This window comes from Chionomys nivalis, chromosome 6 (genome assembly GCF_950005125.1).
Source record: "Chionomys nivalis chromosome 6, mChiNiv1.1, whole genome shotgun sequence".
Classification (NCBI taxonomy): domain Eukaryota; kingdom Metazoa; phylum Chordata; class Mammalia; order Rodentia; family Cricetidae; genus Chionomys; species Chionomys nivalis.
Window position 1 is genome coordinate 57424047 of NC_080091.1, and position 12569 is coordinate 57436615.

Consider the following 12569-nt stretch of genomic DNA (forward strand, 5'->3'; position numbering starts at 1 on the left):
GGTAATGGAGAGTTAAACAGGACGGTGGTGGTTGGGGCAGATGAAAGAGAACCCAGTTCTAGGGAGAGTAAGGGGACAAGAAGAAACCCCGGGAAAGGAGCACGTGCAAAAGTGTGTCTATGTCTGCCATCAGTGTCCCGTCCGCCGGCGGGGCTTAGTTCGACCTCCCGGCCCGTAGCCTCGCCCTTCCTAGAGGCAGATGCCCCGCCCCGCGCGAGATGCCTCCCGCTCAGGCCCCACCTCCGAGCCCGGAGACTCCGCCCCGCTCTCTAGTCCCGGAAGCGAAAGCTGCTCCGCCTCTTCCGAGCCAGGTCGCGACCTTGAGGCCGGGAGCGGGTTGCGTGCAGGCCTCCGGGGGCCCTGAAGCCTCCTCTCTCTCCATGGCTGCGGCACGGAACCTGCGCACGGCGCTCATATTTGGCGGCTTCATCTCCATGGTCGGCGCCGCCTTCTACCCTATCTACTTCCGGCCCCTAATGAGGCTGGAGGAATACCGTGAGTGACCTCTGACCCCGAGGGGTGGCTAGCCCCAGCCTTACGAGTCCCCCCACCCCCTAGTCCTACTCTATCTCCCTATCTGTTCTAGGAGTGCGGAGGAAGGATCTGGGCTTAGTGAGGCCAGCCGGGTTCCAGCTCTCCCTGTGCAGCCTGGTGACCTCGGACAAATGGCCCCATGTCAGACCTTTAATGTTCAGGCTCTAAATACCCATCCACGCGGATCAGTAAACTGAGGAATATCTTCTGAGTCACAGAAGTGTTGATGTGTATGAAAGCAGCCTGTACATAGCAGGTCGACACTTAAACACTATTTCACTCACAGTATACACACACACATACATTTTTCATGTATGTATGTGTGTGTGTATATATATATATATATATATATATATATATATATACTGAATGTTTAATATGTGTCAGGTTAGGCATATACTGGATCTTTGAATGTGTACGGCCTTCCCTTGAGGTAGATGTTACCCATTTTACAGATGGAACCACGCAGCCTATAAATGGTGAGGGAAATGTACCAATCCAGGCTTCTGTCTTGAGAACCCCCTGCATCCATGCAGACTTAGATGGTGATGCACGCAGGAGCCTTGATCATCCTGAGCTGAAAGGTGTTTTTACCGCGCTTCATTTCCATCCCCTAAGATGCCTTGGAGCGGAAATATTTCAAAGCTAAACTGTTAACCTGGGTTTTTGAGTTTTTCCTCAAATCGTTTTTCAGATTCTGCTGGTTTCCTTCATTTTAAGCTGGTTGCTCACATGACAATGGTGAATGTCCGGGGAGTCATTTTCCTCCTTAATCATTCAGGTCCTATCATTCTAAAAGCCAAACTCTCCTTCCTGGAGACCTATACCTCAGCACGGATTAGCACTTTGATACATCTGAAACCATCTGTCAGAGAGGAGAGATGAGGCATTAGAGGCTCATTTTGTTCTCCTGGAAACCTGAATCGTCTTGAAGATGGAAGAGGGCCAGCCCAGCCCCTAGGGACTGTTAGCTGAGGCTGAAGCTTGGCGATTTGAAGTGCCATGCAAATGCTCTCTCTGCCTGTTTCCAGTGCTATAGCGTTTGGTTTCTGGAGGCAGAGCGTTTTAAAGTACACGCATGCATCCCCTGGCAGCTGCTTTTCATCAGCCCAGACTGAGATGGTCTCTGTGCTTCCGGCCTTCAAGTCCTCCTGCGTGTGCCGTGTGTGGCGGGAGCGGAGGCTTGTGTAAGGTCCTGCAGACTGTCTCCATCCCTCTCCCTCGCCGGACCCCTGCCCCGGGCTACTTTATTGCAGCTTCTAGAGCTGGACTCGAGACAGAAGGTCTGCTGTGGGCTCCCTTCAGAAAATCCTCTTTCTGAAGACAGGACTGTGGTTCTTAGCTAGTGTGCTTTGTCCTGTGAAGATGGGTTTGCTTGTCACAGCTGAGGGAGAGAGGAGGCGGTGAGTAGGCTGTTAGTACCTAGTGGATAGGATTCAGGATAAATTTTCCACAATGCACAGAAGTCACCCAGGAGGAAGCATCAAAATGCGAGGGCTGGCCTGGTCAAGAAGCCTTGCTGTCAGTCAGCCAGTGAGGAGGAAGCATGCCCTGTGTTCCTACACTCTTCTAGGACTCCTCCTCAGTCTTTGGCTGCCCAAGTTGCTACTGGCAGGGAAATCAAGCTCTGGGGTGAACTTCTTGCAAGAATAACTATGATAGTGTGTTTTTAGATTTAAGGCTATCCACACCTCACCTTGTATCTTATTTTGATGAATTTGGCCAACTTTAACTGAAAGTCGTAACTAAATCTTTTAAAAAGTAAGTAATACTGAACAGCCAATTTTTATCGGAAGCTTGTGAGTTTTTTTGTTCTTTGGGCTCTCTTCCAAGCACTTCAACTGTTAAGCCATTTAGTGCTCATAATAACCCTTGGTGGGAGCTGTTAGTTGAATAACCTGTAGGCAAGGTATTTCCTCACTTTGAATCTTGCTGGCTTCCCCGGTTTTGATGGTGGTGTTTATTGGACTGAATTTACAGGTTTGGGGTGAATTAAGTATTTCCTGTGGAAATTTCTAGTACATTCTCATATTAGGAACGGTACAGAAATCACTTTTAGAAGGAGGGCTTTGGCGAGGATCGAGATGGACGTGATGAGAATGAGATAGATGGGCAGGTGTGTGCCTGGGGCTGGCTGGCCCTGGAGGAAGCATGTCCAGCTGGCTCGTGTGCTTGGGATCGGAACTGGGAGCCTGCTGTACGGGTGAACCTCTGTTTGCTTCAGTGCGTTCAGGTTTTAGTATTTAGACACTTTCCTTTCTTATGCTCAAACCCCAGATTTTAGTTGTCATTCATGCGAGGTGAGGTTTAGATGTGGATCATGTGTGTGGTGGCCCCAACACCTCGTCCCGGCCACTCGTCTCCCCCTATCCCGTCCACGTGCTTCCTGCTACCGTCTTAGCCCAGTGTGTCCCCTGCTCCTTTGGTCACTGACATCACTATTTGGTCACCAGCTCTTCATCTTTCCGTCTGTCTCTCATGTCTTTCTTGTGTGCATATTGTTTTTCTTTTTAAAAGCCTATGAGGAAAATGCACCATTGTGTGTTGTTGAGGGGGTGCGCATACCACAGCTTATGTGTGGTGATCAGAGAACTGCTTTGTAGAGTCGTTTCTCACCTGCCTTTTCATGGGTTGTGGGATTGAATTGAGGTCACTGGGCTTGCTTGGCAAGTGTTTTGCTGGCTGAGCCATCCTGCTGGCCCCAGTTGAGTTCTTTCTGAACTACACCTGGTACTACTGCTTTGGTGAGAATTCGTAACAGGAAATTATTTTGGTTTGTGAGGCAGTGTGGAGCCCTCCAGGTCTTTGGCACTGGTCCTGCCATTTGTCCTTCAAGTGCAGTCATCTGGCTTGTTTAATTAAAACCCCGCGGTTACCCCGCCGCTATCTTCAAAGTCCAGCCACTGGAGGTTATGGGAGTGTTTTAACAAGGTGACCAGATTCGCTGTATGCCAGCTTCGATTCCAGTATAGGGAAGAGAGCCCTGAAGCGTCTAGAGGCAGAAAGATGGGTACTAAAAAGCAGTATCCTTTTGTCCCTCCTTAGGAAGTGGTACCCAGCCTGCCAGACCACTTCTGGGGCTGAAGGACTAGTGCACAGGGCCTTGTGACTGCTGAGCCCTGCCTTAGTATTCTGTTGCTGTGAGGAGACACCATGATCACAGCAACTCTTATAAAAGAAAGTATTTAATGGGGGCTGGCTTACAGTTTAGGAGGTGTACTCATTTTCATCATGGTGGGAGCATGGTGGCACACAGGCAGATGTGCTGGAGAAGTAGCTGAGAGAGCTACATCTGAATCCCAGGCAACAGGAAAAGACTGCGCCACTGGGTCCTGCTTGGGCTTTTGAAAACCTCAGAGCCCCCCCCCCCCAGCACATTTCTTCCAAAAAGGCCACATCCACTAATCCTTTAAATAGTGCCACTCCCTGATGACCAGCTTTTCAGATACACAGGACTAGGGAGGTCATTCTTAATCAAACCACAAACCCCAAGGGTGAGGGATAACGGCTCCTATCTCCCTGACTCCAGCAACCAGAAAGGTGGTTGTGGTGATTGTGGCAACCAATTGAAGCATCGGTTTGAGGAGTGAGGTTGAATAGGTGCCATTTTGGACAGTTGGAGTGCTAGGCACCAGCTTCTGGAGTTGCCCAGAGACAGAAGAGTACGCAGTCTGGAGTGGCGTGAGGGCATCAGCAGTGTGCACTAGGACCCGTTAGCACACTAGGTTGGGGCTCTAGCAAGTGCTCCCAGCTGGAAGATCTAGCATCCAGAACACCAGTGTGCGAATGGCTGAGAAGTGATCAGCAGAGCAAAGGCCTACAAAGAGCCTCAGGAGGAGCGGGCATAGAGAGGCTTAAAGAGAGCCATAGTGTCAACAAGACAGCTCTTTATAAAAGGGGTGTGACTGCAAGGTCAGGTTGCTTGGAAACAGAGGTGAGTGAAAGTGTCCGTTAGACTTACAAAAGGGTGTCAGAAATAAACTGTCGGTTATGCTTTCGGTGGTTTGAAAGTGAGAAGACTGCAGCAGACCCAAGAGTAAGTAAGCAGTCTGTTAGATGGACATTTACCATGTTTGTCTGTTGGTAGGAACATGGCAACCCTTGAAACAGGCGAAGGGAGGAGGGAGAATGAGGTTTGGGTTTTAGTTTGGGCTGGGAGGCATGGGAACACCAGGAGAGTCCTGACAGGCTAAGGTACTAGAGAAAAGGACAGTCTGTAGAGGGCGGTGACATGGGCTCCTGAGATCAGGTGGCACAACCTTAGGCAGAGTCAAGGCACCTCTTCCCACAACTCCAGAGAAAGGGCAGGTGTAGATGCAGGAACATGTGGCCTTGGAGTGGCGAGTTGTGAGCCCTGTAGGGGACAGCTTCTGCTGTCTGACACAGGGCGACAAACCCTCTGGAAGTGAATGGCGTTCTCCAAGTGTTAACTACTGACTGCCCGGGTCCTTTTGCTTTGCCTGCCTCACAGCTGCGTCTGATAGGGGCTGGCAAGATGGTTCATCAACCACTTGCTGCCAAGCCTGAAGAGCTGAGTTTGATCCTGGATGCTATGAGGTAGAAGAAAAGAACAAACTCTACAGTTGGTCTTCACTTCCACCTGTGTGCCAGGGCCCTGTGTGTCTTTATGGGGCCTAATATCGCAGCACACAGATGCATGAGGAGAAGGAACACAGGAGATGTCTCCCAGCCAGGTCGTAAAGTAAGCACCAATCATAGCAGCCTTCACACTGACGGAGTGCTGCTTCCACCAATTGTGCACTTGTCTTTGTAGCAAGGCGGGAGGCTGCTTGGTCATTCCTGGCTGCTTAGCCCGAAATAATCTCACAGAAACTGTATTTAGTCTAGCTCTTGGCCTGTCAGATTTCTGTTAGGCCAATCAGGTGCCTTAGGCAGGCAGGTTAAAACAGCAGCACATCTTTACAGAGGTAAACAAATGTGTCATAAGCAAATGAAACACATCTTTGCCTAGTCAAACAAATGCAACACGCCTTCACGTAGAGTAATATTCCACAACAACTTCGTATTAACAGTGATTTCAGTAGTTCTCCTCCGTAGGCAGACAGTCCCTCCTAGAATGCTCTTCCCTGAGCCTCTGTGAGGGTCGCTCCACCTGAGCGCTGGGTTCACTTGCTGCTTTGCTCCTGCCTCTCGGCAGCTGCTAAGTTCCTCCTCACCTCTGACTGCCCTGTGCACAGTTATTATTCCATATGCTTTGCTTGTTCCAAGGAGTGGGCCACAGTTCTTAGACAGGGGCCCAAGCCATGTCAAGTCAAGGTATCAGGTCCCTCAGGACCAGCCTGGATGTGGGGAGTTTGGGGTTGGGCAGGTTCCATGATTTCTGCTCCCGTAAGGTAAGCCCACAGGAGCAGGAATGAGATGGAAGACTGCTTTGTCACACTGCAAAGGAGAGACCTGTGGTCACCAAGTAGCAAACCCTGTGACTGGGACGTTCAGTGTGATCTGTAGCTCTCTCACTGACTCACCAAGACTCAAGTAACTGTTCAGTGGGCTGAGTGCAGAGTCAATCCATAGCTCAAGTCCTGCTTGACTTGGGAGATAGCAGTTAGTCTTGGGGCTCGGTGATCTGAAACCAGGGGTGTGGGCACAGCTCTGTTGCACTTCTGGAGGGAGCCCAAGCATTGCTTTTCCCTTTATCCTGTTGCCAGTGGGGATTTTCTGAGGACTTAGGAGACCATAACTTGATCCTGATGTCTTTACATCCTACAACTAGTCCAATTCTGAGTTTGGCCCTTTAAAAATAGCATGTATTTCGGACATTGAAGTCAAATGGTGACATGGGATAAAGTAAGAGCAGTTTTTTTTTTTTAATCTTGATCTTTCCCAGTTTTAATTAGATGTGCAGAATACAGAATCATAGGGTTTTACTGAAGGCCCGGAGCTCATTTATTCCTAACATTTGGGTGCGTTGTCCTGTGTCAGTCTGTGTGTTAATTGCTGGATGGACACTAGACCCTGACTCTCTGACCTGGCCCACCTGATGCCCTGTCAGGATGTCTAAAAGAGAGTGAAGTTGCAGGGCAGGTTACATGGTTGAGCTGGGAGGAGGTGATTCTCCAGCTTCTCGCCTGTGTTCTTCCTGCTGTCCCTTGCTGCCCCAGTTGAAGCTGTGCTGTGTATCTGGTAGAACAAGATTATAAGAACTCACTTGATGTGCAGAACCCTTCCTTGTGAGGGCCCTTTCCCTATTACACGCCAGGTCTCAGAATATGCCTTTCACCCCATTCACCGTATAACTGAGCCGAATGCAGAGACAGGATGAAGTCCTGGTTCCTAACTAGCATTTCAAAGCTGTCTGTATTCAGCCTGGTGTTGACGAGTGTGCAGACATGTTGGCAGTGCCAGAGAGCAGTGATTGAAGTGGCCTCTAGTTCCTTCAGCTAGCTGGCTCGGTGAGCTGCAGCCATGATGTAGCTTCTGCGACACCAACAGTTTCTCTCAGCTGCCCGTTCTCAATTGGTACATTTGGTCTCAGCCAGCTGCTTCACCCAGTGTTCTGTCCTCAGCCAGCTGCTTCACCCAGTATTCTGTCCTCAGCCAGCTGCTTCACACCAGTGTTTTATCCCCAGCCAGCTGTTTCACACCAGTGTTCTATCCCTCAGCCAGCTGCTTCACACCTGTGTTCTGTCCCCTCAGCCAGCTGTTTCACACCAGTGTTCTGTTCCCCCAGCCAGCTGCTTCACACCAGTGTTCTGTCCCCTCAGCCAGCTGCTTCACACCAGTGTTTTATCCCTCAGCCAGCTGCTTCAGAGTGTTCTGTCCCCCCCCCAGCCATCTGCTTCACAGAGTGTTCTGTCCCCCTCAGCCAGCTGCTTCACACCAGTGTTCTGTGTCCTCAGCCAGCTGTTTCACACTGGTGTTCTGTGTCCTCAGCCAGCTGTTTCACACCGGTGTTCTGTGTCCTCAGCCAGGCGCTTCACACCAGTGTTCTGTCCTCAGCCAGGTGCTTCACACCAGTGTTCTGTCCTCAGCCAGCTGCTTCATACCCGTGTTCTGTCCCCTCAGCCAGCTGCTTCACACCAGTATTCTGTCCCCTCAGCCAGCTGCTTCACACCTGCTGTTACAGCTGTGCACTCCCCTCAGTCTGAGTTTCAGTCATCATTCTGCACCTGGATCCTCTTGGATTTATGACCATTTGGTACCCAGGCATTATCACTGCTTCCCACTTGGTGGTTGTGTCCCGTGGCCTCAGGGCCCCAACTGTTCCAGGGCACTTTGGGCTCTGTACTCTAGGTGGACAGCAGAGCCTAGTCAGCAGCAGCAAATGGAACTGCCAAGGAAGTGCTTAAATCTGTTCAGCTATTTTTAAACAAGTAGATGCTTAAAACAGACATCCTGAAATGGAAACGTATTATTGGCCTTTCTTACCTGACTGTTTTGAATTAAGAAGAAGCTCAGGTGACAGGACAGATCCCAGGATAGAGCCATGGATTCCTGTGTCCTTCACCTGGATTTGCTGGTGGCTAACAGTCACCACGTTTGCTTTCCCTCCTTACGAGAACACGCGCACACCTAGATTGCTGTCATTACTGTTATTTTGTTGAGCCATTTGAGAGCAGGTTGAAGACATAATGAGCTTTTATTCCTAAGTACTTGAGCTAGTTTTTGCTAAAAATAAGGACATTCTTTTACCTAATCACAGTATAGTCAAGAATCCAGGAAATTTAATGTGGATACAACACAGCTGTCTAGTTCGAGACCGTATCCAAATGTTGCCATTTGTCCCAATTATTCCAGGTTGTGATCTGCCTTTTCCTCCACTGGAGGCTGTTGGAGGAATGGGAAGGTAGATGAGGGCCTGTTCCTTTGGCGGCTTTTCTCTGCCCAGTTACCTGCTGCCCCTTTCCCAGAGCACCCTCAGAGAAGCACTTGGGGGTCTGCTGGGAGAGCTGCTCTCAGGTGCCCGGAGTTTGTGTGATGGTCATTATTAAATTCAGCGCCAGATTAAGCAGACTTACCGCCCACTGCAAACCTTGGCTCATTCTCAGACGCAGTTAGGCAGATTTTTCTACTACCACACAAAATCAGCCCACCTGCATGTATAAAAGATTTAATAATACACCATCCCCCTTTGACTGGAGAACCAGCCTCAATTAAAACTACAAATCAGACCCTAGCCTTAGCACCAGGGGGCAGAGTTGGCCTTGCTGCGACACTGGAGTGGGGAATTTTCTAACTCCGGGCCCACATTTGGCTTTTAGACATTTTACATGGACACTTGCTCACAACTGAGGTCGGTAATTAGCTTATTTGTTCACGCTGCTAAAGCCTCTCTACCTCTGCTGCTTTCCTGAGCTTCACAGACTTGCTCTTCCTTCAGTGACAATAGAAACCTGTCACCTTCATCAAGATGAACGTGCTAAATCCCAAGAGACTGGCTTCTGTTTTTGCCATTAGCAGTTTCTGCATTCTTAAATAAAGTGTCTTTGTGTGGTCTTCTGAATTCCCACAAGTCTGCTTTGACCTCAGAGTGTATCTAAAACATGAATGGATCAGAGAAGCAGGCGGATTAGATAGAGGCTAATACTCAGTTATCACTTTGTAGGAACTGGTTTAGCTTGCTGGTCCAGGCCAAGCTACCAAGGTGGTTGCATCAGGACCCAGATTATGATGAGATTACAGTCTGTTTAAACAAATCTCCAGCCTCCCCAACCTCATTAGTGATTAGCGTGATAGCGGCGAGATGGGGATTCCTGTCTCACTTGGTTCTCCACTGCATGACAAGAGGTTGGAACACAATTAGGCATTCTGTCCCTGCCAGCTTCCTCCTAGTGGTGCCTGGCAGCCTGCCAGAATCTTGGGTCCTGCAGTGGTACCTGCTTCTTAGAGAGTGGGTTTGGTACCTCAGCGTGACTGAGTTTCTTTTGTCTGTGCATCTAAAATGCTCATGACAATTGTTGTACAAACTTTACCTTTTCCTGCTGTCACAATATCAAAGACATCTTGTTCCGGTAAAACTCATGGTGGTGTGGTGTGGTGTTTTGCTGGCTGGCACTAAGCACATGTTTGAGACCTCTATCTTTGAGACTTCCCTGTTGACATCCTTCTAGGGCTCAGGTCTGCAGAATTAGATGTCTTTCACAATGAGAACACCTTCGTTATTAGAGGTGCCACAGTTCCCTTGAGTTGGAGAAGGTCTATTGACATCTGCAGGCCCATAGCATCTGTATGCCATTTACCTGCTAGTCTGAGAAAGGCCACTGGGGATAAGTCGCCATTGTTCCTTGTCTTCTCTCCCATTTTAGAATTAGATATCAAGATTCCCATAGCCCCCACTGCCCTGCGAAGTTAGTATTGAGAAGACTATTAGGTAAATCATTTAGGATTGACTTTCTGTTTGGTGAGTATCAGTGTTGGCGGGACCCTGTTTCTTGTATCTGCAGAAGGCCTATGAGGGTAGACAGGGTGGACCTAATAGCAAATAAGAGCTTAGTGTGGCTATAAAGGAACAGTGGATCTATTAAAACAAAGGTCTGATTATAGCGTTTAATCACTACAGCTTAGGAGTCAACATTCTCTGGCTCCCAGTCTTTCCTCTAAAAAGCTATCATTTGTCAAGATACTTAAAATACTAATCCTTGGTCGTCACAGGCCTCAGGTTTCTTCCAAACCACTTAGAAAGATGTGCCAGGCAACTTGAAGCCCACACTCATAAAATGCTCGGTTTCTCTTGGCCTTTGCCTGTTGGATATCTTCAAAGTGCCAGGCTTAGCTGCTGCAGCTACAGCGAGCTTACTAATTGGCACAGCACCTGCAATCAATTAGGGAAGCTTCAATTATCCAAACCAAAGCCACCCACCCAAAGATTAATTTTCTGCTCTATTTCCTATCAAAAACATAGCATATTTAGCTTGGAGTCCAGTCGGTCCTTCAGTGGAGTGTTTTTAGGCACCATTTTCTTGATAATTGTGCCTGTCCCTTCTTCACAGCAGCCCTCTGCTTGTAATGTCACCCCCACCATCTCCAGAGCAGTTTCTGTTGTGTGTGTCCCTTCACAATGCTGGGGTCACAGGAAGAAGATGTGGGCTAGGTGGTTTTTGATTGAAGTGTGGCTCATTTTACATCATAGGACCTAGCTTTCACGACCTAGCGTTAAGTAACAGCATTCCTGAATTGAATCACACTCATAAATATGCTTTGTGCCCATGTTAAAAAAAAAAAAATGCCCATACCTCCTTTCTGAAGCGTAATTAATTGTCCTATTGTGTTTCTCAGAGAAGGAGCAGGCCGTAAATCGAGCTGGTATTGTCCAAGAAGATGTGCAGCCGCCAGGTAAACTTAAAAAATTCCCATGGGGGCGCGTGGCATGAGTGCTTGCTTTGTGAGGAGAAGAGGTGGCTTTTCTTGAGGAACCTAATCTTGCTGCTGATTTTATGATAGTTCTTGTCTTGTCAGAGCTCTCCAAGACTTGATGCCAATATTTCAGTGCCTGGCACTTTTCACAAGATTGCTGGGCCCGATTTTGCACTTGGTAAGCGGGCATAAGGTGTAATTCAATACGCAACAAATCGCCTGCTTTGTGGCCTCCCCTCTGCAAACAGCACCCTCATGGGGAAGTAGTGTTTACGGGTGAGCTGTGTTCACTGATGTGGGATTCACTTCCTACAGAAGTCCCCAAAGCTCCTTCAGGGCTGAACGGATGTTCCTTTAAAATGATCCAAGTTGGCTGAGAACGAGAGGTTTTCTAGCTTTTTAACCCAACTCCTGCAATCCTTGGGTCCTATGCCAAATCTATTTTTCCTAGTAGGGGATAGTTCCTAAGCCATTTCAAAGCTCCTCACAGCTGCTGGCTGCCAGGCTCCTCGTCACAGGTTCCAGTGGCTGCTCTCCCCCATCTCTGTCAACCATGTGGAAGATGCATGGCCCAATCCCTGCAGCATCTTGTTTCTTTAGGATCAGGGTGTGTGTGTGTGCACCCAGACACTGAACAGTGATTCCTGATGGGGTTTCTGTGTTTCTTTCCGTAGGGTTGAAAGTGTGGTCCGATCCTTTTGGCAGGAAATGAGGCTGTCAGCAAGTCTGATGAGGAAGGTGGACATCTTCATCCTGTACACTCTGCCGTGGGGACGATAGATGTTCCCTGTGGCAGCATCGCTGGAGAGAGAACACTGATGCTGCCAGAGCCTCTGTGATAGAGACTGTGTGCAAAGACAGTGTTTCCCTAAGTCCCTGGAGAACCTGAACAGATGACTCCATTAGGAAGCGCCTTGTGGCTCCGTTGACTTCACAGGAGCAGAGCCAGCCTACAGGGCTGTTTGTGGGCAGTCCGCTTCCCATGCAGTCTTTGTCACTTCCCAGCTGTGATGTGAACCCAAGCAACCTGTGGGCTCAAGGGCCATGGCTGCTTTGCCACTTTCTGAATAACTGATTTCAGTGTGAAAGGCCATACCAAGCCGCCTCACAGGGCTCTTCGAGAAGGTTCCAGTTGATAAAGCTGTTTAAGGTCAGGATCCATGGCGCTGTTTAAGATTACTCTGCTCAGACTAACTATCTTGTTGAAAGTCTTTGTATTCGGAAATAAAGAGATAGGAAGCAAGTCACACTGGATTACCTTAGAATCACAGGTGAGCCTGGCAGCAGCAAGGCTGTGGGTATTAAAATGGTTTCTCTTAGTTTGCTGCTGTGTACTGTTGTACTGTGTGTGTGTGCATATATGTATGTGTGTGTGTTGTGATTGTGTGTGTGTGGTTTGTTTGGGAGACAGGTTTATTTGTTTTAGTTTTTTGAGACAGGGTCTGACAGGCAGGCCTTAAACTCCCAGAGATCCACCTGCCATTGCCTGGTAGAATTTTTTTGTAAACTGAATTCTGATATCAAGAAGTAGTACTATTGTCTAGATTCTATTTGTGTAGATGTCTTTCTTAGTTAGGGTTTTATGGCGGTGAGGTGACACCATGACCATCACAACTCTTAAAGATGAAAACACTTCATTGGGGCTAGCTTTCAGTTTCAGAGATTTAGTCCATTGTCGTCATGTTTAGAAGCATGGTGGCATGCAGAAAGACATGGTACTG

At 48.6% G+C, this 12569-nt stretch overlaps 1 protein-coding gene across 1 annotated transcript; it reads left to right on the plus strand.

Annotated features, from left to right (window-relative positions):
• Positions 1-277: 277 nt before the first annotated feature.
• Positions 278-12167, plus strand: Smim20 (small integral membrane protein 20). Its single transcript, XM_057773057.1, has 3 exons — positions 278-495; positions 10771-10827; positions 11523-12167. The coding sequence occupies exons 1-3, from the start codon at positions 381-383 to the stop codon at positions 11558-11560; spliced, it is 210 nt and encodes a 69-aa protein (XP_057629040.1). The 5' UTR covers positions 278-380; the 3' UTR covers positions 11561-12167.
• The last annotated feature ends 402 nt before the right edge of the window (positions 12168-12569 follow it).

Coding starts and splice junctions, on each gene's coding strand:
- Smim20 (XM_057773057.1), top strand. CDS start 381: ATGGCTGCGGCACGGAACCTGCGCACGGCGCTCATATTTGGCGGCTTC. Junction 496..10,770: donor AATGAGGCTGGAGGAATACC/GTGAGTGACCTC, acceptor TGTGTTTCTCAG/AGAAGGAGCAGGCCGTAAAT. Junction 10,828..11,522: donor AGAAGATGTGCAGCCGCCAG/GTAAACTTAAAA, acceptor TTCTTTCCGTAG/GGTTGAAAGTGTGGTCCGAT.